Source organism: Xyrauchen texanus, chromosome 48, assembly GCF_025860055.1.
Source record: "Xyrauchen texanus isolate HMW12.3.18 chromosome 48, RBS_HiC_50CHRs, whole genome shotgun sequence".
In the NCBI taxonomy this organism is placed as follows: Eukaryota; Metazoa; Chordata; class Actinopteri; order Cypriniformes; family Catostomidae; genus Xyrauchen; species Xyrauchen texanus.
The window spans coordinates 26491975-26517335 of NC_068323.1; the positions used below are offsets into that span (position 1 = coordinate 26491975).

At 38.4% G+C, this 25361-nt stretch overlaps 1 protein-coding gene across 1 annotated transcript in view; it reads right to left on the bottom strand.

Annotated features, from left to right (window-relative positions):
• Window positions 1-25361, bottom strand: part of LOC127639591 (26S proteasome non-ATPase regulatory subunit 1-like) — a 121907-nt gene that overhangs the window by 52332 nt on the left and 44214 nt on the right. The window contains exons 17-18 of the mRNA XM_052121692.1: window positions 21756-21870; window positions 17822-17938 (exon numbers count right to left, since the gene is read on the bottom strand). Coding sequence (XP_051977652.1) covers window positions 17822-17938; window positions 21756-21870 — 232 coding nt within the window. The remainder of the gene's footprint in view (window positions 1-17821; window positions 17939-21755; window positions 21871-25361) is intronic.

Below are 25361 nucleotides of genomic sequence, written 5' to 3' on the forward strand. Positions count from 1 at the left end.
TACTTCGTTCAGTTACGTATTGCTGCTCAAAAGTCACTGGTCAAAAATTTTCTAAATTGGCACATTGATACTCCATGCCAGCTGGTACCCCCAAACCAAGAATGGCCCACATTCGCCCATAGGTGGCCTACAGGCCACGCCCAAAAAAACAAAATTCAAAGTGATACAATTTCCACGCCATTTGTCCAAATCTTCTGAAATTTGGTGTACATGCCTCATTCCTCATGGGGAACAAAAAGCCTCAAGAACCCATAACTTCCGCCATGATGGATTTTCCCGTGCGTTGAAAATTTGCGAAAACCTACAAAACTCTTCTTCTCCTGAACCGTAGCTCAATTGACTTGAAATTTGGTACACATGTGTAGAATGGACATCCTTGAAAGCGTTACTTAGGAAAAATGAATCACGATACAAAATGGCTGAAAGGAGTGTTTATGTAAATGTCCAAATTTTAACAATATATACGTGTCAATAAATCAAATGTAATTTTGACTGATGGTTTTCAAACCTAACATGCTTCAAGATGACATCACTCTGAAGTACTGCATAAAGAATGGCCAACATTAAGCCCCTAGAGGCGCTACAGGCCATGCCGAAATTCCCATTTTCTGGTCTAAAATGTTCTAATTTGGTACAATGGTACTACAGGCCAACAGGAACCCACAAACCAAGAATGGCCGACATTAGCCACTAGAGGCGCTAAAGGCCACGCCAAAATTCCCGTTTTCTGGTCAAAAATGTTCTAATTTGGTACATTGATACTACAGGCCAACAGGAACCCACAAACCAAGAATGGCCAACATTCACCCCTAGGGAGCTACAGGCCATGCCGAAATTCCCATTTTCTGGTCTAAAATGTTCTAATTTGGTACAATGGTACTACAGGCCAACAGGAACCCACAAACCAAGAATGGCCAACATTAAGCCATTAGAGCGCTACAGGTAATTCCCAAAAGTCCCATTTTCTGGTCAAACATTTTCTAATTTGGTACATTGATTCTACAGGCCAAAAGGAACCCACAAACCAAGAATGGCCCACATTAAGCCCCTAGGGACGCTACAGGCCACTCCAAAATTCCCATTTTCTGGTCAAATATTTTCTAATTTTGTACATTGATACTACAGGCCAACAGGAACCCACAAACCAAGAATGGCCCACATTAGGCCATAGGTGGTGCTACAGGCCACGCCCCAAAAAATATTTTCAAAGTGATACCATTTCCATGCCATTTGTCCAATTCTTCTGAAACTTGGTGTACATGCCTCATTTCTCATTGGGAACAAAAAAGCCTCAAGGATCCATAAGGTCGGTATGGATTTTCCTGTACATTGAAAATGTTTAGTTTAGGATTCAGACAAAGACATGTTTTTTGAATTCCTTAATTGGGAGGGTTTATCCCCAACCATCTACTGATCAATTTTAAATGATTTGCCATTTTGAGGAGGAATCCGCATTGCTGCTTTGCAGCTATATTTATTATTATTATTATTATTATTATTATTCTCCTTGAGCCCCAATAGCTCAAAAGTCACTGGTCAAAAATTTTCTAAATTGGCACATTGATACTCCATGCCAGCGGTACCCCCAAACCAAGAATGGCCCACATTAGCCCATAGGTGGCGCTACAGGCCACGCCCAAAAAAACAAAATTCAAAGTGATACAATTTCCACGCCATTTGTCCAAATCTTCTGAAATTTGGTGTACATGCCTCATTCCTCATGGGGAACAAAAAAGCCTCAAGAACCCATAACTTCCGCCATGATGGATTTTCCCGTACGTTGAAAATTTGCGAAAACCTACAAAACTCTTCTTCTCCTGAACCGTAGCTCAATTGACTTGAAATTTGGTACACATGTGTAGAATGGACATCCTTGAAAGCGTTACTTAGGAAAAATGAATCACGATACAAAATGGCTGAAAGAGCGTGTTTATGTAAATGTCCAAATTTTAACAATATATACGTGTCAATAAATCAAATGTAATTTTGACTGATGGTTTTCAAACCTAACATGCTTAAAGATGACATCACTCTGAAGTACTGTGCAAAGAATGGCCATGCCAAAATTCCCATTTTCTGGTCAAAAATGTTCTAATTTGGTAAATTAATAGTACAGGCCAACAGGAATCCACAAACCAAGAATGACCGACATACGCCACTAGGGGCACTACAGGACAAGCCAAAATTCCCATTTTCTGGTCAAAAATGTTCTAATTCGGTACAAGAATAGTACAGGCCAACAGGAATCCACAAACCAAGAATGACCGACATTAAGCCACTAGGGAGCACTACAGGACAAGCCAAAATTCCCATTTTCTGGTCAAAAATTTTCTAATTTGGTACTTTGATACTACAGGCCAACAGGAACCCACATACCAAGTGTGGCCCACATTAAGCCCTTAGAGAGCTACAGGCTACTCAAAATTTAGTTTTCTGGTCAAAAGCGTTCTAATTTGGTACATTGATACTGCAGGTCAACAGGAACCCTCAAACCAAGAATGGCCAACATTAAGCCCCTAGGGAGCACTACAGGCCATGCCGAAATTCCCATTTTCTGGTCAAAAATGTTCTAATTTGGTACATTAATAGTACAGGCCAAAAGGAATCCACAAACCAAGAATGACCGACATTCACCACTAGGTGAGCTAGAGGCCAAGCCGAAATTCCCATTTTCTGGTCAAAAAGTTATAATTTGGTACATTGATACTACAGGCCAACAGGAACCCACAAACCAAGTATGGCCCACATTAAGCCATTAGAGTAGCTACAGGCCACTCCCAAAATTTCGTTTTCTGGTCAAAAATTTTCTAATATGGTACATTGATACTACTGGCCAACAGGAACCCACAAACAAAGAATGGCCAACATTAAGCCCTAGGGAGCACTAGAGCCACCTTGAAATTCCCATTTTATGGTCAAAAATGTTCTAATTTGGTACATTGATACTACAGGTCAACAGGAACCCTCAAACCAAGAATGGCCAACATTCACCCCTAGAGAGCTACAGGTAATTCCCAAAAGTCCCATTTTCTGGTCAAATATTTTCTAATTATGTACATTGATACTACAGGCCAACAGGAACCCACAAACCAAGAATGACCCACATTTGCCCATAGGAGGCTACAGGCCACGCCCCAAAAAATATTTTCAAAGTGATACCATTTCCACGCCATTTAACCAATTCTTTTGAATCTTGGTGTACATGCCTCATTTCTCATTGGGAACAAAAACGCCTCAAGGATCCATAAGGTATGATGGATTTTCCTGTAGACTGAAAATGTTTAGTTTAGGATTCAGACAGAAATACATGTTTTTGGATTCATCCATTGAGAGGGTTTAACCCCAACCCTCTACTGATCAATTTGAAATGATTTGCCATTTTGAGGAGGAATCCGCATTGCTGCTTGCAGCTATATTTATTATTATTATTATTATTATTATTATTCTCCTTGAGCCCCAATAGCTCAAAAGTCACTGGTCAAAAATTTTCTAAATTGGCACATTGATACTCCATGCCATCGGGTACCCCCAAACCAAGAATGGCCCACATTAGCCCATAGGTGGCGCTACAGGCCACGCCCAAAAAACAAAATTCAAAGTGATACAATTTCCACGCCATTTGTCCAAATCTTCTGAAATTTGGTGTACATGCCTCATTCCTCATGGGGAACAAAAAGCCTCAAGAACCCATAACTTCCGCCATGATGGATTTTCCCGTACGTTGAAAATTTGCGAAAACCTACAAAACTCTTCTTCTCCTGAACCGTAGCTCCAATTGACTTGAAATTTGGTACACATGTGTAGAATGGACATCCTTGAAAGCGTTACTTAGGAAAAATGAATACTGATACAAAATGGCTGAAAGGAGTGTTTATGTAAATGTCCAAATTTTAACAATATATACGTGTCAATAAATCAAATGTAATTTTGACTGATGGTTTTCAAACCTAACATGCTTAAAGATGACATCACTCTGAAGTACTGTGCAAAGAATGGCCATGCCAAAATTCCCATTTTCTGGTCAAAAATGTTCTAATTTGGTAAATTAATAGTACAGGCCAACAGGAACCCACAAACCAAGAATGACCGACATACGCCACTAGGGGGCACTACAGGACAAGCCAAAATTCCCATTTTCTGGTCAAAAATTTTCTAATTTGGTACTTTGATACTACAGGCCAACAGGAACCCACATACCAAGTGTGGCCCACATTAAGCCCTTAGGGAGCTACAGGCTACTCCAAAATTTCGTTTTCTGGTCAAAAGCGTTCTAATTTGGTACATTGATACTGCAGGTCAACAGGAACCCTCAAACCAAGAATGGCCAACATTAAGCCCCTAGGGAGCACTACAGGCCATGCCGAAATTCCCATTTTCTGGTCAAAAATGTTCTAATTTGGTACATTAATAGTACAGGCCAAAAGGAATCCACAAACCAAGAATGACCGACATTCACCACTAGGTGGTGCTAGAGGCCAAGCCGAAATTCCCATTTTCTGGTCAAAAAAGTTATAATTTGGTACATTGATACTACAGGCCAACAGGAACCCACAAACCAAGTATGGCCCACATTAGCCATTAGAGAGCTACAGGCCACTCCCAAAATTTCGTTTTCTGGTCAAAAATTTTCTAATATGGTACATTGATACTACTGGCCAACAGGAACCCACAAACAAAGAATGGCCAACATTAAGCCCCTAGGGAGCACTAGAGGCCACCTTGAAATTCCTATTTTATGGTCAAAAATGTTCTAATTTGGTACATTGATACTACAGGTCAACAGGAACCCTCAAACCAAGAATGGCCAACATTCACCCCTAGGGAGCTACAGGTAATTCCCAAAGTCCCATTTTCTGGTCAAATATTTTCTAATTATGTACATTGATACTACAGGCCAACAGGAACCCACAAACCAAGAATGACCCACATTTGCCCATAGGAGGCTACAGGCCACGCCCCAAAAAATATTTTCAAAGTGATACCATTTCCACGCCATTTAACCAATTCTTTTGAATCTTGGTGTACATGCCTCATTTCTCATTGGGAACAAAAGCGCCTCAAGGATCCATAAGGTATGATGGATTTTCCTGTAGACTGAAAATGTTTAGTTTAGGATTCAGACAGAAATACATGTTTTTGGATTCATCCATTGAGAGGGTTTAACCCCAACCCTCTACTGATCAATTTGAAATGATTTGCCATTTTGAGGAGGAATCCGCATTGCTGCTTTGCAGCTATATTTATTATTATTATTATTCTTCTCCTTGAGCCCCAATAGCTCAAAAAGTCACTGGTCAAAAATTTTCTAAATTGGCACATTGATACTCCATGCCAGCGGGTACCCCCAAACCAAGAATGGCCCACATTCAGCCCATAGGTGGCGCTACAGGCCACGCCCAAAAAACAAAATTCAAAGTGATACAATTTCCACGCCATTTGTCCAAATCTTCTGAAATTTGGTGTACATGCCTCATTCCTCATGGGGAACAAAAAGCCTCAAGAACCCATAACTTCCGCCATGATGGATTTTCCCGTACGTTGAAAATTTGCGAAAACCTACAAAACTCTTCTTCTCCTGAACCGTAGCTCCAATTGACTTGAAATTTGGTACACATGTGTAGAATGGACATCCTTGAAAGCGTTACTTAGGAAAAATGAATACGATACAAAATGGCTGAAAGAGCGTGTTTATGTAAATGTCCAAATTTTAACAATATATACGTGTCAATAAATCAAATGTAATTTTGAATGATGGTTTTCAAACCTAACATGCTTCAAGATGACATCACTCTGAAATACTGCGTAAAGAATGGCCAACATTAAGCCCTTAGAGGCGCTACAGGCCACGCAGAAATTCCCATTTTCTGGTCAAAAATGTTCTAATTTGGTACATTGATACTACAGGCCAACAGGAACCCACAAACCAAGTATGGCCCACATTAAGCCCTTAGGAGCGCTAAAGGCCACGCCAAAATTCCCATTTTCTGGTCAAACATTTTCTAATTTGGTACATTGATTCTATAGGCCGACAGGAACCCACAAACCAAGAATGGCCCACATTAGCCGCTAGGGAGCACTACAGGCCACTCCAAAATTCCCATTTTCTGGTCAAATATTTTCTAATTTTGTACATTGATACTACAGGCCAACAGGAACCCACAAACCAAGAATGGCCCACATTTGCCCATAGGTGGCGCTACAGGCCACATCCCAAAAAATATTTTCAAAGTGATACCATTTCCACGCCATTTAGCGAATTCTTCTGAAACTTGGTGTACATGCCTCATTTCTCATTGGGAACAAAAAAGCCTCAAGGATCCATAAGGTCTGTATTGATGGATTTTTCTGTACACTGAAAATGTTTAGTTTAGGATTCAGACAGAAATACGTGGTTTTGGATTCATCCATTGAGAGGGTTTAACCCCAACCCTCTACTGATCAATTTTAAATGATTTGCCATTTTGAGGAGGAATCCGCATTGCTGCTTGCAGCTATATTTATTATTATTATTATTATTATTCTCCTTGAGCCCCAATAGCTCAAAAGTCACTGGTCAAAAGTTTTCTAAATTGGCAAATTGATAGTCCATGCCAGCGGGTACCCCCAAACCAAGAATGGTCAACATTCGCCCATAGGTGGCGCTACAGGCCACGCCCAAAAAAAATATTTTCAAAGTGATACCATTTCCATGCCATTTGTCCAAATCTCCTGAAACTTGGTGTACATGCCTCATTTCTCATGGGGAACAAAAAAGCCTCAAGAACCCATAACTTCCGCCATGATGGATTTTTCCGTACGTTGAAAATTTGAGAAAACCTACAAAACTCTTCTTCTCCTGAACCGTAGCTCCAATTGACTTGAAATTTGGTACACATGTGTAGAATGGACATCCTTGAAAACGTTACTTAGGAAAAATGAATACGATACAAAATGGCTGAAAGAGCGTGTTTATGTAAATGTCCAAATTTTAACAATATATACGTGTCAATAAATCAAATGTAATTTTGACTGATGGTTTTCAAACCTAACATGCTTCAAGATGACATCACTCTGAAGTACTGCGTAAAGAATGGCCAACATTAAGCCCCTAGGAGCGCTACAGGCCATGCCGAAATTCCCATTTTCTGGTCTAAAATGTTCTAATTTGGTACAATGGTACTACAGGCCAACAGGAACCCACAAACCAAGAATGGCCGACATTAAGCCACTGGGGAGCTAAAGGCCACACCAAAATTCCCGTTTTCTGGTCAAAAATGTTCTAATTTGGTACATTGATACTACAGGCCAACAGGAACCCACAAACCAAGAATGGCCAACATTCACCCCTAGGGAGCTACAGGCCATGCCGAAATTCCCATTTTCTGGTCTAAAATGTTCTAATTTGGTACAATGGTACTACAGGCCAACAGGAACCCACAAACCAAGAATGGCCAACATTAAGCCATTAGGGAGCGCTACAGGTAATTCCCAAAAGTCCCATTTTCTGGTCAAACATTTTCTAATTTGGTACATTGATTCTACAGGCCAAAAGGAACCCACAAACCAAGAATGGCCCACATTCAGCCCCTAGGGAGCTACAGGCCACTCCAAAATTCCCATTTTCTGGTCAAATATTTTCTAATTTTGTACATTGATACTACAGGCCAACAGGAACCCACAAACCAAGAATGGCCCACATTCGACCATAGGTGGTGCTACAGGCCACGCCCCAAAAAAATATTTTCAAAGTGATACCATTTCCACGCCATTTGTCCAATTCTTCTGAAACTTGGTGTACATGCCTCATTTCTCATTGGGAACAAAAAAGCCTCAAGGATCCATAACTTCCGCCATGATGGATTTTCCCGTACGTTGAAAATTTGTGAAAACCTACAAAACTCTTCTTCTCCTGAACCGTAGCTCCAATTGACTTGAAATTTGGTACACATGTGTAGAATGGACATCCTTGAAAGCGTTACTTAGGAAAAATGAATACTGATACAAAATGGCTGAAAGGGCGTGTTTATGTAAATGTCCAAATTTTAACAATATATACGTGTCAATAAATCAAATGTAATTTTGACTGATGGTTTTTCAAACCTAACATGCTTCAAGATGACATCACTCTGAAGTACTGTGCAAAGAATGGCCATGCCAAAATTCCCATTTTCTGGTCAAAAATATTCTAATTTGGTAAATTAATAGTACAGGCCAACAGGAATCCACAAACCAAGAATGACCGACATACGCCACTAGGGGGCACTACAGGACAAGCCAAAATTCCCATTTTCTGGTCAAAAATGTTCTAATTCGGTACAAGAATAGTACAGGCCAACAGGAATCCACAAACCAAGAATGACCGACATTAAGCCACTAGGGAGCACTACAGGACAAGCCAAAATTCCCATTTTCTGGTCAAAAATTTTCTAATTTGGTACTTTGATACTACAGGCCAACAGGAACCCACATACCAAGTGCGGCCCACATTAAGCCCTTAGGGGCGCTACAGGCTACTCCAAAATTTCGTTTTCTGGTCAAAAGCGTTCTAATTTGGTACATTGATACTGCAGGTCAACAGGAACCCTCAAACCAAGAATGGCCAACATTAAGCCCCTAGGGAGCACTACAGGCCATGCCGAAATTCCCATTTTCTGGTCAAAAATGTTCTAATTTGGTACATTAATAGTACAGGCCAAAAGGAATCCACAAACCAAGAATGACCGACATTCACCACTAGGTGAGCTAGAGGCCAAGCCGAAATTCCCATTTTCTGGTCAAAAAGTTATAATTTGGTACATTGATACTACAGGCCAACAGGAACCCACAAACCAAGTATGGCCCACATTCAGCCATTAGGGAGCTACAGGCCACTCCCAAAATTTCGTTTTCTGGTCAAAAATTTTCTAATATGGTACATTGATACTACTGGCCAACAGGAACCCACAAACAAAGAATGGCCAACATTCAGCCCTAGGGAGCACTAGAGGCCATGCCGAAATTCCCATTTTATGGTCAAAAATGTTCTAATTTGGTACATTGATACTACAGGTCAACAGGAACCCTCAAACCAAGAATGGCCAACATTCACCCCTAGGGGGCGCTACAGGTAATTCCCAAAATTCCCATTTTCTGGTCAAATATTTTCTAATTTTGTACATTGATACTACAGGCCAACAGGAACCCACAAACCAAGAATGGCCCACATTTGCCCATAGGTGGCGCTACAGGCCACATCCCAAAAAAATATTTTCAATGTGATACCATTTCCACGCCATTTAACGAATTCTTCTGAAACTTGGTGTACATGCCTCATTTCTCATTGGGAACAAAAAAGCCTCAAGGATCCATAACTTCCGCCATGATGGATTTTCCCGTACGGTGAAAATTTGCGAAAACCTACAAAACTCTTCTCCTGAACCGTAGCTCCAATTGACTTGAAATTTGGTACACATGTGTAGAATTGAAGTCTTTGAAAACGTTACTTAGGAAAAATTAATACGATACAAAATGGCTGAAAGGGGCGTGTTTATGTAAATGTCCAAATTTTAACAATATATACGTGTCAATAAATCAAATGTAATTTTGACTGATGGTTTTTCAAACCTAACATTGAAGCAGATGACATCACTCTGAAGTACTGTGCAAAGAATGGCCAACATTCGCCCCTAGGGGGCGCTACAGGCCACGCAGAAATTCCCATTTTCTGGTCAAAAATGTTCTAATTTGGTACATTGATACAACAGGCCAACAGGAACCCACAAACCAAGTATGGCCCACATTAAGCCCTTAGAGGAGCTAAAGGCCACGCCAAAATTCCCATTTTCTGGTCAAACATTTTCTAATTTGGTACATTGATTCTATAGGCCGACAGGAACCCACAAACCAAGAATGGCCCACATTAAGCCCCTAGGGAGCACTACAGGCCACTCCAAAATTCCCATTTTCTGGTCAATTATTTTCTAATTTTGTACATTGATACTACAGGCCAACAGGAACCCACAAACCAAGAATGGCCCACATTTGCCCATAGGTGGCGCTACAGGCCACATCCCAAAAAAATATTTTCAATGTGATACCATTTCCACGCCATTTAACGAATTCTTCTGAAACTTGGTGTACATGCCTCATTTCTCATTGGGAACAAAAAAGCCTCAAGGATCCATAACTTCCGCCATGATGGATTTTCCCGTACGGTGAAAATTTGCGAAAACCTACAAAACTCTTCTTCTCCTGAACCGTAGCTCCAATTGACTTGAAATTTGGTACACATGTGTAGAATTGAAGTCTTTGAAAACGTTACTTAGGAAAAATTAATACGATACAAAATGGCTGAAAGGGGCGTGTTTATGTAAATGTCCAAATTTTAACAATATATACGTGTCAATAAATCAAATGTAATTTTGACTGATGGTTTTTCAAACCTAACATGCTTCAAGATGACATCACTCTGAAGTACTGTGCAAAGAATGGCCAACATTAAGCCCCTAGGGAGCGCTACAGGCCATGCCGAAATTCCCATTTTCTGGTCTAAAATGTTCTAATTTGGTACAATGGTTCTACAGGCCAACAGGAACCCACAAACCAAGAATGGCCGACATTCAGCCACTAGGAGGCGCTAAAGGCCACGCCAAAATTCCCGTTTTCTGGTCAAAAATGTTCTAATTTGGTACATTGATACTACAGGCCAACAGGAACCCACAAACCAAGAATGGCCAACATTCACCCCTAGGAGCGCTACAGGCCATGCCGAAATTCCCATTTTCTGGTCTAAAATGTTCTAATTTGGTACAATGGTACTACAGGCCAACAGGAACCCACAAACCAAGAATGGCCAACATTCAGCCATTAGGGGGCTTACAGGTAATTCCCAAAAGTCCCATTTTCTGGTCAAACATTTTCTAAATTGGTACATTGATTCTACAGGCCAAAAGGAACCCACAAACCAAGAATGGCCCACATTCAGCCCCTAGGGGCGCTACAGGCCACTCCAAAATTCCCATTTTCTGGTCAAATATTTTCTAATTTTGTACATTGATACTACAGGCCAACAGGAACCCACAAACCAAGAATGGCCCACATTCGACCATAGGTGGTGCTACAGGCCACGCCCCAAAAAATATTTTCAAAGTGATACCATTTCCATGCCATTTGTCCAATTCTTCTGAAACTTGGTGTACATGCCTCATTTCTCATTGGGAACAAAAAAGCCTCAAGGATCCATAAGGTCCGGTATGGATTTTCCTGTACATTGAAAATGTTTCGTTTAGGATTCAGACAAAGACATGTTTTTTGAATTCCTTAATTGGGAGGGTTTATCCCCAACCATCTACTGATCAATTTTAAATGATTTGCTATTTTGAGGAGGAATCCGCATTGCTGCTTGCAGCTATATTTATTATTATTATTATTATTATTATTCTCCTTGAGCCCAAATAGCTCAAAAAGTCACTGGTCAAAACTTTTCTAAATTGGCACATTGATAGTCCATGCCAACGGGTACCCCCAAACCAAGAATGGTCAACATTCAGCCCATAGGTGGCGCTACAGGCCACGCCCAAAAAAATATTTTCAAAGTGATACCATTTCCACGCCATTTGTCCAAATCTCCTGAAACTTGGTGTACATGCCTCATTTCTCATGGGGAACAAAAAAGCCTCAAGAACCCATAACTTCCGCCATGATGGATTTTTCCGTACGTTGAAAATTTGCGAAAACCTACAAAACTCTTCTTCTCCTGAACCGTAGCTCCAATTGACTTGAAATTTGGTACACATGTGCAGAATTGAAGTCTTTGAAAACGTTACTTAGGAAAAATGAATACGATACAAAATGGCTGAAAGGGGCGTGTTTATGTAAATGACCAAATTTTAACAATATATACGTGTCAATAAATCAAATGTAATTTTGACTGATGGTTTTTCAAACCTAACATGCTTCAAGATGACATCACTCTGAAGTACTGCGCAAAGAATGGCCAACATTCAGCCCCTAGGGAGCTACAGGCCATGCCGAAATTCCCATTTTCTGGTCTAAAATGTTCTAATTTGGTACAATGGTACTACAGGCCAACAGGAACCCACAAACCAAGAATGGCCGACATTCAGCCACTAGGAGCGCTAAAGGCCACGCCAAAATTCCAGTTTTCTGGTCAAAAATGTTCTAATTTGGTACATTGATACTACAGGCCAACAGGAACCCACAAACCAAGAATGGCCAACATTCAACCCTAGGGAGCTACAGGCCATGCCGAAATTCCCATTTTCTGGTCTAAAATGTTCTAATTTGGTACAATGGTACTACAGGCCAACAGGAACCCACAAACCAAGAATGGACGACATTCAGCCACTAGGGAGCTAAAGGCCACGCCAAAATTCCGTTTTCTGGTCAAAAATGTTCTAATTTGGTACATTGATACTACATGCCAACAGGAACCTACAAACCAAGAATGGCCAACATTAAGCCCCTAGGGAGCTTACAGGCCACTCCAAAATTCCCATTTTCTGGTCAAACATTTTCTAATTTGGTACATTGATTCCATAGGCCAACAGGAACCCACAAACCAAGAATGGCCCACATTCAGCCCCTAGGGGCGCTACAGGCCACTCCAAAATTCCCATTTTCTGGTCAAATATTTTCTAATTTTGTACATTGATACTACAGGCCAACAGGAACCCACAAACCAAGAATGGCCCACATTCGACCATAGGTGGCGCTACAGGCCACGCCCCAAAAAAATATTTTCAAAGTGATACCATTTCCACGCCATTTGTCCAATTCTTCTGAAACTTGGTGTACATGCCTCATTTCTCATTGGGAACAAAAAAGCCTCAAGGATCCATAAGGTCCGGTATGGATTTTCCTGTACATTGAAAATGTTTCGTTTAGGATTCAGACAAAGACATGTTTTTTGAATTCCTTAATTGGGAGGGTTTATCCCCAACCATCTACTGATCAATTTTAAATGATTTGCCATTTTGAGGAGGAATCCGCATTGCTGCTTGCAGCTATATTTATTATTATTAGATTCCTCCGTAGGAGGGAATCTATTGTAATTGATGGTTTTATTATTATTATTATTATTATTATTATTATTATTATTAGATTCCTCCGTAGGAGGGAATCTATTGTAATTGATGGTTTTATTATTATTATTATTATTATTATTATTATTACTATTACTATTCTTCTCCTTGAGCCCCAATAGCTCAAAAAGTCACTGGTCAAAAATTTTCTAAATTGGTACATTGATACTCCATGCCAACAGGTACCCCCAAACCAAGAATGGCCCACATTCGCCCATAGGTGGCGCTACAGGCCACGCCCAAAAAAACAAAATTCAAAGTGATACAATTTCCACGCCATTTGTCCAAATCTTCTGAAATTTGGTGTACATGCCTCATTCCTCATGGGGAACAAAAAAGCCTCAAGAACCCATAACTTCCGCCATGATGGATTTTCCCGTACGTTGAAAATTTGCGAAAACCTACAAAACTCTTCTCCTCCTGAACCGTAGCTCCAATTGACTTGAAATTTGGTACACATGTGTAGAATGGACATCCTTGAAAACGTTACTTAGGAAAAATGAATACGATACAAAATGGCTGAAAGGGGCATGTTTATGTAAATGTCCAAATTTTAACAATATATACGTGTCAATAAATCAAATGTAATTTTGACTGATGGTTTTTCAAACCTAACATGCTTAAAGATGACATCACTCTGAAGTACTGTGCAAAGAATGGCCATGCCAAAATTCCCATTTTCTGGTCAAAAATGTTCTAATTTGGTAAATTAATAGTACAGGCCAACAGGAATCCACAAACCAAGAATGACCGACATACGCCACTAGGGGGCACTACAGGACAAGCCAAAATTCCCATTTTCTGGTCAAAAATGTTCTAATTCAGTACAAGAATAGTACAGGCCAACAGGAATCCACAAACCAAGAATGACCGACATTCAGCCACTAGGGGGCACTACAGGACAAGCCAAAATCCCCATTTTCTGGTCAAAAATTTTCTAATTTGGTACTTTGATACTACAGGCCAACAGGAACCCACATACCAAGTGTGGCCCACATTCAGCCCTTAGGGGCGCTACAGGCTACTCCAAAATTTCGTTTTCTGGTCAAAAACGTTCTAATTTGGTACATTGATACTGCAGGTCAACAGGAACCCTCAAACCAAGAATGGCCAACATTCAGCCCCTAGGGAGCACTACAGGCCATGCCGAAATTCCCATTTTCTGGTCAAAAATGTTCTAATTTGGTACATTAATAGTACAGGCCAAAAGGAATCCACAAACCAAGAATGACCGACATTCACCACTAGGTGGCGCTAGAGGCCAAGCCGAAATTCCCATTTTCTGGTCAAAAAAGTTATAATTTGGTACATTGATACTACAGGCCAACAGGAACCCACAAACCAAGTATGGCCCACATTCAGCCATTAGAGGCGCTACAGGCCACTCCCAAAATTTCGTTTTCTGGTCAAAAATTTTCTAATATGGTACATTGATACTACTGGCCAACAGGAACCCACAAACAAAGAATGGCCAACATTTGCCCCTAGGGGGCACTAGAGGCCACTTGAAATTCCCATTTTATGGTCAAAAATGTTCTAATTTGGTACATTGATACTACAGGTCAACAGGAACCCTCAAACCAAGAATGGCCAACATTCACCCCTAGGGGCGCTACAGGTAATTCCCAAAAGTCCCATTTTCTGGTCAAATATTTTCTAATTATGTACATTGATACTACAGGCCAACAGGAACCCACAAACCAAGAATGACCCACATTTGCCCATAGGAGGCGCTACAGGCCACGCCCCAAAAAATATTTTCAAAGTGATACCATTTCCACGCCATTTAACCAATTCTTTTGAATCTTGGTGTACATGCCTCATTTCTCATTGGGAACAAAAACGCCTCAAGGATCCATAAGGTATGATGGATTTTCCTGTAGACTGAAAATGTTTCGTTTAGGATTCAGACAGAAATACATGTTTTTTGGATTCATCCATTGAGAGGGTTTAACCCCAACACTCTACTGATCAATTTGAAATGATTTGCCATTTTGAGGAGTAATCCGCATTGCTGCTTGCAGCTATATTTATTATTACTATTCTCCTTGAGCCCCAATAGCTCAAAAAGTCACTGGTCAAAAATTTTCTAAATTGGCACATTGATACTCCATGCCAACGGGTACCCCAAACCAAGATTGGTCCACATTCGCCCATAGGTGGCGCTATAGGCCAGGCCTAATATTTTCAAAGTGATACCATTTCCACGCCATTTGTCCAAATCTTCTGAAACTTGGTGTACATGCCTCATTCCTCATGGGGAACAAAAAAGCCTCAAGGACCCATAACTTCCGCCATGATGGATTTTCCCGTACGTTGAAAATTTACGAAAACCTACAAAACTCTTCTTCTCCTGAACCGTAGCTCCAACTGACTTGCAATTTGGCACACATGTGTAGAATTGAAGTCTTTGAAAACGTTACTTAGGAAAAATGAATACGATACAAAATGGCTGAAAGGGGCGTGTTTATGTAAATGTCCAAATTTTAACAATATATACGTGTCAATAAATCAAATGTAATTTTGACTGATGGTTTTTCAAACCTAACATGCTTAAAGATGACATCACTCTGAAGTACTGTGCAAAGAATGGCCATGCCAAAATTCCCATTTTCTGGTCAAAAATGTTCTAATTTTTTACATTGATATTACAGGCCAACAAGAATCCACAAACCAAGAATGGCCAACATTCGCCACTAGGGGGCGCTACAGGCCAAGCCGAAATTCCCATTTTCTGGTCAAAAAAGTTATAATTTGGTACATTGATACTACAGGCCAACAGGAACCCACAAACCAAGTATGGCCCACATTCGCCACTAGGGGGGCGCTACAGGCAACTCCCAAAAGTTTTGTTTTCTGGTCAAAATTTTTTAAATTTGCTGGCCAGCAGAAACCAACAAACCAAGAAAGGCCAACATTCATCCCTAGGGGGCGCTACAGGCCATGCTGAAATTCCCATTTTATGGTCAAAAATGTTCTAATTTGGTACATTGATACTACATGCCAACAGGAACCCACAAACCAAGAATGGCCAACATTCGCCCCTAGGGGGCGCTACAGGTAATTCCCCAAAGTCCCATTTTCTGGTCAAATATTTTCTAATTTTCTACATTGATACTACATGCCAACAGGAACCCACAAACTAAGAATGGCCAACATTCGCCCATAGGTGGCGCTACAGGTTACGCCCCAAAAAAATATTTTCAAAGTGATACCATTTCCACGCCATTTAACCAATTCTTCTGAAACTTGGTGTACATGCCTCATTTCTCATTGGGAACAAAAAAGCCTCAAGGATCCATAAGGTCTGGTATGATGGATTTTCCTGTACACTGAAAATGTTTTGTTTAGGGTTCAGACAGAAATACGTGTTTTTTGGATTCATCCATTGCTATATTTAAAGCTGCATTTGGATCTCAACCTTCGTGTCTCGGAGCAGTTCGTAACACCTGCTTTATTTAATATATTTGTTATACATTATTTATACAATATGTTTTTACATTATACATTTTTAATTTAAGTGTACAAGTGCAGATTGGTCAAGTGTTCCATAAATGTATTTGTTGAGAAATTATGTCTATCTTAATTATTTGTGTTACATTTTATCTTTCAAATAAAAGGTTCAAATAAGAGGTGTGTGTGTGTATAATACATACACACACACACACACATATATACACGCATATGTATACACGCATATATATACACACACACACACATATATATATATATGTATCCATTAAATCTACAATTACAACAATATTACAACTTGCATCTGCACGGAAAATTACGTTAATGAAAGTTACGTGCTGGTCAGAATGTGCAACGTGCTCTGTGAATACGGCTTTATCAAGCAACATGATAAAATGCGTGGATTGACGGACTCCACGCAGAGGCAACGGAGATTCCACCTCCGCCAACCCAGATTGAGGCGAGTCACTACGCCACCATGAGGACTCAGAGCAAATAATGAAAAACATTTAAATCAGCCCAACCGTAAATGTGTTTAAGCTCCAGTATTTCCCAACGGCTTGACTTGGTGCAATTATATTTGGATTAACGTGAACACAATTAATGAGTCTTGTAAGTTGGTAATGTTGAGGCCACATCTGAACTGCATGAGAACATTGAGGTTATTCAGACTTATCTCCTGTGTGAATTGGGGAAGCAACTGAAGATCAGTACTGTGTGATTGTGGTTAATCAGTAAAGTGAGATTGAAATGGAGTCGTTTAAACAAGTAATCAAAGTAATAATGAGTTGTTGTGATCCTGATGCAGAAATACAGGCAGAATATCTTAAAGAATTAGTTTATCAAACTGTTTAATTCAGTTATTGTTTACCGTTTTAACCCCACATGACCTTCTTCACATTCACACACAATTACAACATCTTTCACCACTACAAGTTATTCTACAAATCTAAAAACATGGCACAGTTTAATGACGGTTTAATTTGTACTATATTTTTGTAAATATATTAAATATCATTCCTTATTTTTAAGTAAATTTTGACTTCATGCATTAAACATTTTGAATCTACTTGTCTAGAATGGCTGTTTGTTTGAAATGATGGTTCCCTCTGATAAAAGATAACAAAAATACACTGAAATTACTTGTTGCACTTTGCCTAGGTAGACCGAGGTGCAACAGCAGGTATTTTTATTGTGCTATCTGTATTCATTTATATGTATTTTATTCACTTAAAAGCATGAACTAAAATTAACCCCCCAAACTACACAATGGCAAACATTCTTCTTACCTTCGGGCAGGTGACCTCAGTCTGTTGGATCATGATGAGGGCAGAAGCGATCAGGGCGCCCTGTCTTACATAATTCACTGGGTCATTGGTCATGGGCTCCAGGAGGTTGATTGCTTCCTGTTGAAGGAAATGATCACATGAGTCATCACAATGGAGATTTGAAAACTCTGATATGATTATGAAAGAAAATAAGCAAAATCGGACACAGCATGTTTAGAGCCCTTTGAAATCAGTATTTATATATTTTTTTTCCCTCAGATTTTGTTTATTTTAAAAATTGTATACAAAAAATAAAATAAAATAACATTTAACCAAATGGAAACAGAACAATTATTTTCAACATATATTCATTGCATTATTTGTTATCAAAAGTTCTTCAATAGAGATCCTCATAAATTCCAAAACACAACTAGAGTTATTTTTTGGTCAAACACAATGCTGCAAAGCAAAGCATTGCCATATAAATAAAATCATTGATGAAATCTTTCAGTACATCAGCACACTTGCTTGTGAGATATTGTTTAAATATAAATGTCATTATTGATATATTATTATTATTACATTGAATATCACATTTTGCTATATAGTAGTTCTATATTTCTGTCAAATTGTCATCTATCATACATCTAGTTAAACTGAACTTTTATTTTGGCATTTTCAGTTTGTATGTTTTTGACGACAGCTTCTCACTTCCGGATTAGCAGTTTGCTATATGACCTAATGTGCTTGTTAAACCAAACAAAGGCTAAAATTGAATGATCTAAACAGTCTTTGCTTCAAGGTCAATGAGTCCTCTGTTTTCGGTCATCTGCTCTACACATCATAGACTATATATCCTTGAAAGGAACTTTGCTCAAGATACGGTGTCAGTGAATAAGTGTCTGGCTTCACACATTCATTTTGAAGCACGCAGCACATGCTTTTCACACATTTCATCACATTAGGACATATTATTTTAATTTTATTATTTATGCATTTAAACATTAATTTTGTCCTAAATATATCAAAATCACACATATTAGTTTGGTACAAAATTATCTTTGATCATTAAAATCCTACAGATGTGGAGTAATATTGTGATAAGAGTCATCAGAACGCTCTTTTTGGGAATTCCAAGAATTCTCTCAATAGGTTTCCTAGATATAAGACCTGATCTAAGATTTTCCTTTCTCTAGAATGTATCTTATCAGATGAGCCAGTTTTTTAATCTACAGCAAAAACAGTTGAAAACAAGTCAGCATACTAGGTTTTGAAACAGAGCATTCATCTTCAGGACTAAGTGATACAAACCATGTAACAGTAATGAAGTACAATGTAACTTCTGAATTCAAATTGCATTGAAAGAACCTAAAAAAAATAGATGGAACAAATCTGTAGTAGTATTGGGCATCATGAGTTACTTTTTCCCATAATTAGATGTATTTGCATATGCAGTGGAGTCAGCAGTTGTTTGGAACAGTTCATCAAAAATAAATTGCCTACTGCTATAATAGTCATTAAATGTAGCCTTTTGTCAACACAGCGAGCAGAAATAATACCACAGAACCAAAACCCCAGGTGTATAAATTATGGGCCCAAAGCTGAATGTGACCCATTTAAGTGGCTCCGAGGTCAATGCTTTTTCCCCAGTGTTCCCAGCTCTAGATGAAATCACCCATGACACTAATCCAAATCCCTATCAGGTGCCCAAGTAGAGTTACAATTTGTTTAGTCAAAATCAACCCTTGTACTCTACTCCCACTTAAGGACATCTCATCCAACTGACATTTTCAGCTGCGTGGTAAATGTAGCTGAACACTGACCATCTTATAGTGTTTCAACAACTAATCGATCAAATCCATAATCATCAATAATCATCGACAATGGGTGACTCGTGGCATCAAAACGGTAGAGAACCAATGCCTTATTTTAACATGTGAAAGATTAAAAACTTCGTTTTATTTAAAATTTTTAGTTATTTATTAATTTTTCATTCATAATTTTTTAAGATACATTTAAACATTAATTTGTATCTTTGCTCTATTTAATTCGTTTATTGTTATATGTAATTTGCTTTGTTTTTAATTTGACTTTTACTTGAATAGTTCCATTAAAAACAAGCAGTTTATACTTATGAATTATCTGATGCTTACGTTATTCTTTTAATGAACTACAATCACTCAATATATTCTACTAACAAAAGGCCAACAGTGTATGTACATACACTCACCTAAAGGATTATTAGGAACACCATACTAATACTGTGTTTGACCCCCTTTCGCCTTCAGAACTGCCTTAATTCTACGTGGCATTGATTCAACAAGGTGCTGAAAGCATTCTTTAGAAATGTTGTCCCATATTGATAGGATAGCATCTTGCAGTTTTGTGGGATGCACATCCAGGGCACGAAGCTCCTGTTCCACCACATCCCAAAGATGCTCTATTGGGTTGAGATCTGGTGACTGTGGGGGCCATTTTAGTACAGTGAACTCATTGTCATGTTCAAGAAACCAATTTGAAATGATTCGAGCTTTGTGACGTGGTGCATTATCCTGCTGGACAGTAGCCATCAGAGGATGGGATCTATGGCCATAAAGGGATGGACATGGTCAGAAACAATGCTCAGGTAGGCCGTGGCATTTAAACAATGCCCAATTGGCACTAAGGGGCCTAAAGTGTGCCAAGAAAACATCCCCCACACCATTACACCACCACCACCAGCCTGCACAGTGGTAACAAGGCATGATGGATCCATGTTCTCATTCTGTTTACGCCAAATTCTGACTCTACCATCTGAATGTCTCAACAGAAGGCATTTTCGCCCACAGGACTGCCGCATACTGGATGTTTTCCCTTTTCACACCATTCTTTGTAAACCCTAGAAATGGTTATGTGTGAAAATCCCAGTAACTGAGCAGATTGTGAAATACTCAGACCGGCCCGTCTGGCACCAACAACCATGCCACGCTCAAGATTGCTTAAATCACCTTTCTTTCCCATTCTGACATTCAGTTTGGAGTTCAGGAGATTGTCTTGACCAGGACCACACCCCTAAATGCATTGAAGCAACTGCCATGTGATTGGTTGATTAGATAATTGCATAATGAGAAATTGAACAGGTGTTCCTAATAATCCTTTAGGTGAGTGTACATCACAAGATATAATTTTTTTTGTCATTCCTAGCCAACAATGTATGCATCCTATATACACACAATTTACACCTTTTTGCGTAATTTGCCAAAATTTCAGATTGATTTGAAATGACGCACAGTACAAATATTCTGCTCACAAGTTATATCTACCTTGACTTTTCTTTTTCTTCAAATATCACTTGCCTCATTTTATCAAGCATGGCACATTTGTTGACTTGCTTAACTTGATACACTAACATTTGAGAAAAACTTTAGGGAAAAATTGGTGTTATGGAAATGGCACCACAACTGTTGGACAGCTGTCATTTATTAAAACAATTGATAGAAAAATGAATAGCATAATTTTAACACAATAAATAATAAAATGTTTGGTTATTTTACTCTTTATTTAGATTTCATAATTTTAAACATATAATAATTTGTATTTTTATAATACATTTTCATTGTGCAATATTGAAATCGGCAGTAAAATCTATGAAAAAGTATGAAAAATCAGTGATAAAGGCCCTGTAAAAAGTTTGCACTTCAGTTTTAATGAGATCTTTTGTAACAAAAAGAATAAAGTGGAAATGAGTTTAATAATTATTTTAATTATTTAAAAATACATAATATATCAGGTTTTGCTGTGGTATCGAAATTGGCATCAAGAACTGTGAAATTTCACTGGTATTAGAACATATTACTGACATTTTGGTATTGAGTGACAACCCTAGCTAAAACTAAGGATCTACCTCTCATTAATGAGCATATTAAATTAAATTGAATTTGAGTAGATTTTTTTTTTATATTTTGTATAAACTCACCTTGTTACCAGTCCCAGCACAGCAGATGCCCAGAGCCATGGCAGCACCACAGCGGACATGTGGATTGTAACTCTCAGACAGCAAGGAAACCACACTAGGACATTGTTCTGGAGTCCTGTAGAAACAAATACAAAAACACTTTCATTTTTCAAAGATGGTTTATTTTATCTGACAGTTATACTTTGGATCGACTGTTGGAAAGCGAGCCATTAATTCTTTGTTCAAAGTTTATCAAAAGAACTATTAAACTGCCGTACAGCTTCAAATTGTCATCAGTAATGCAAGCAATGCTAACTTGTGAAACTAGGGCAGCTATTTTGGTCTCTATATTATTAACGGTAAAATACTTGATTAATAGTGAAATTACTGGAATGTGAATGTTAGGCCAATGGTGACAAACATTTTTAGTGAAGGCAGCAGTATACTGTATTTATGCAAAATTTGAGTCTTCCAACCTGATATTTTTACTGGTCAGGCAAAAGAGGTGGTACAACAGGTGACCTACTTTGGCTTTGTATATAACAGCAAGACATGTATGGAAATTTCTTGCATATATATTCACCATTTCTTTCTATACAAACTGAAACGGTGCTTGTCAAGTTACTATTAATGAATGATCTGTTGATTAATGACTACTTTCACAGCGTTTATTAGCCTATACGACAATGTTCACTTTACAGTGTTTATATATTGTAATATACTGTCGATGACTGAAAGAGTGAATGTTTCCTTTCCAGTATGTGTTTGTGAAAGACTACAAATATTCAATATTCAAACATTCAAGAAATTGAAAATAAACACATAAATAAAAAACAGCAGATTAATCTGTATCACCAAAATAAGCAATAATTTGTTATTTTATTTTAATTGATGAAATGTGATTGAATGTTTTTTTTTTAAATAAAGTGCAGTATTTACAGTCAACATGAATTAATAATTTTAATAATTAATAGATTTAATAATTTTTTTCACCCTGTAATCCAACATATTTCCAAATAACATTAACAATAACATATTTGTTTCCAAACAATAACACAAAATTAAATGTGAAAAATCTGGGTTCATAAAAAGCATTCTTAGCCATGAACCAAACCAACCAGCTCTACAGAGGTGAATCACAACACAACAAATTTAGTGTAATCTGCCATTTGAGATGGCACCCAAAAAGGACAGAGACAGAGTAAGTTATTATACAAGTTATTAATTTTGATGAAAGATTAGAAAGACGTCAGTCAAACACCCCCTTTTCTAGTCAGGTAGCCATTTTCTATTCTTGGTCAGAAAATTCAACAGTGTGGACCTAAATTTGTGCCAATAATTCAACATCACAAACGACAGAAACACTACATGACAAACCTTTGAATAAGCGCACTTAGTTTTGCAGATGAGCTTGTTGCCGGTGATCTTATTTATTTACAGTGGCACCATGTCTGGCACGTCTTGCATTAAAAATAGAATTGCATGAACCCTCTTAAATTCAACATGGCACATTCAGCTACAACTGCACAATTAACCATTTGCTTAAAAGTGTATTCAACTTGTACTTATGACTAAGGAAATTAGACGCCATAACATTAACATAAACCATGAGAAATTGGGGTAGAAATCTAATACTATGCTAGGAACTAGCATTCACCCTCAATCGGAGCTGCACAAAAAAATCTGACCTCACTTAAATCCAAACAGCTCTCCTCAATCCACCAACTGAACAAACGGAACATCTTGACAATATCCTCTGAAACCCAACCAAATATATATTAGAAATTATCCCCTTTCAGGCAGCTGTGTGGAGGAGCCTTCTTTAAACCATTTACACAAGAAGATTCTGCTTCCATGGCCACCCTGCACTTCTAAAGCTCAGGCTTGATCTGGCAGTCTTGAGCTGGGCACGGATGAGTGTAAACAGATCTCTGCATGGATCTCCAGTGAGGCCATATACTCAACTATTAGACACAATAGCTCTGTTTCTAAATTTAATGAGCTGTCTACCTAGGCATCATAGCCACAATGTGACTCAAAGGCTGTTTCAACAATATAATATACGTAATTACGCTGCCTTCTAAAATGCCTTATTTTGGCCAGATTCTAAGACAGCATTGCATAGATACTTTGTGATTGCAGAATGCATTACTACAAACTCCATTAAAAAAAAAATATATCATTCAAGAAGGTGGCCGATTTGAGAGAAATGAATAACAATCATAGCCTGTGTCATTCAAAACTGTGAAGTACCAATAAAATGTCAACTAAATAAAAACAAATTGACTGTTTTAACCGAATTTTGCTATTAATTTGTATCTATAGAAATATGTATTGTGTTGTTATCTTAGCAACATGCTAACTCTAATGGAACTCCATGTGGCTGCCAACATTTTCAGCCATCTTGGATTAGGAAGTATTTTGCCCATTTATTCATTTCATAGTAATTTAATAAAATCCGTCATAAACGCATTCTTAGCCATGAACCAAACCAACAGGGGTGAATCACAACACAACAAACTTAGATTTAAAAAACTATAACGAAAATCAGCCAAAAAGCAAAAGCCAAAAAACAAGAAACATTGCCAATGCCATAATCGGTTTAAAAACTACGGAAAAACAAAACTACTGATAAAATTATGATATTGGTATGGTATGTTTCATGATATTTTTCAATAAAACATTTGTCTTAAAACTGTTATTTTGGATATTCTGCTTTTAAATGTATCAGTATGAAATATCAATTTTAGATTTCAATATTCATTTGCAAATAGAACTGAATAAAAGAAGAACAAAGAGCCCTACAACAGATGGTATGGCCTCCACAGAGCCCGGATCTCAGTCTGGGATTACAAGAGACAGACACAATTGAGACAGTCTAAATATATAGAAGATCTGTGGTGAATTCTCCAAGAAGCTTGAACATCCGATCTGCCAACAACCAAGAGAAACGGTGTCCAGGTGTCCTTATGACAATCGGTGCTGTTTTGAAGGCAAAGACTGTCACACCAAATATTGATTTAGCTTTTTGAATATAGCTTCACTATGCAACATTTTTTATAAGTGTCTAAAACTTTTGCACAGTACTATGTCTTTAAAGGTAATTACAAATCTATTTGCCAATGACGAAAATGAAAGGGATTTCTAGTTCCAGAAACCTCTGCTCTCTACTGAGACGAGTATCCAGTGTGCACTGTGTGAGAAGTGCTTTTTGTATTACAAAGATACAAATTATGTTGCTGCCTATGTAGAGTGCCTAAAACTAGTTGAGTTTGAAGTTCTACAGCAGTTAGGATGCTGCTTCCTTTCTGGAAGTAGAAATCCCTTTCATTTTCGTCATTGGCAAATAGATTTGTAATTACCTTTAAAGACATAGTACTGTGCAAAAGTTTTAGACACTTATAAAAAATGTTGCATAGTGAAGCTATATTCAAAAAGCTAAATCAATATTTGGTGTGACAGTCTTTGCCTTCAAAACAGCACCGATTGTCATAAGGACACCTGGACACACTAGTTTTTGAAAAAGAGCTTATGAATCAATACATCATCCATTGCCCAGTAACACTTCAGCTCTGTCAATGTTGGGTGAATTAAGAAAATTTACCAGCCATAATTTTAGCTTATTAG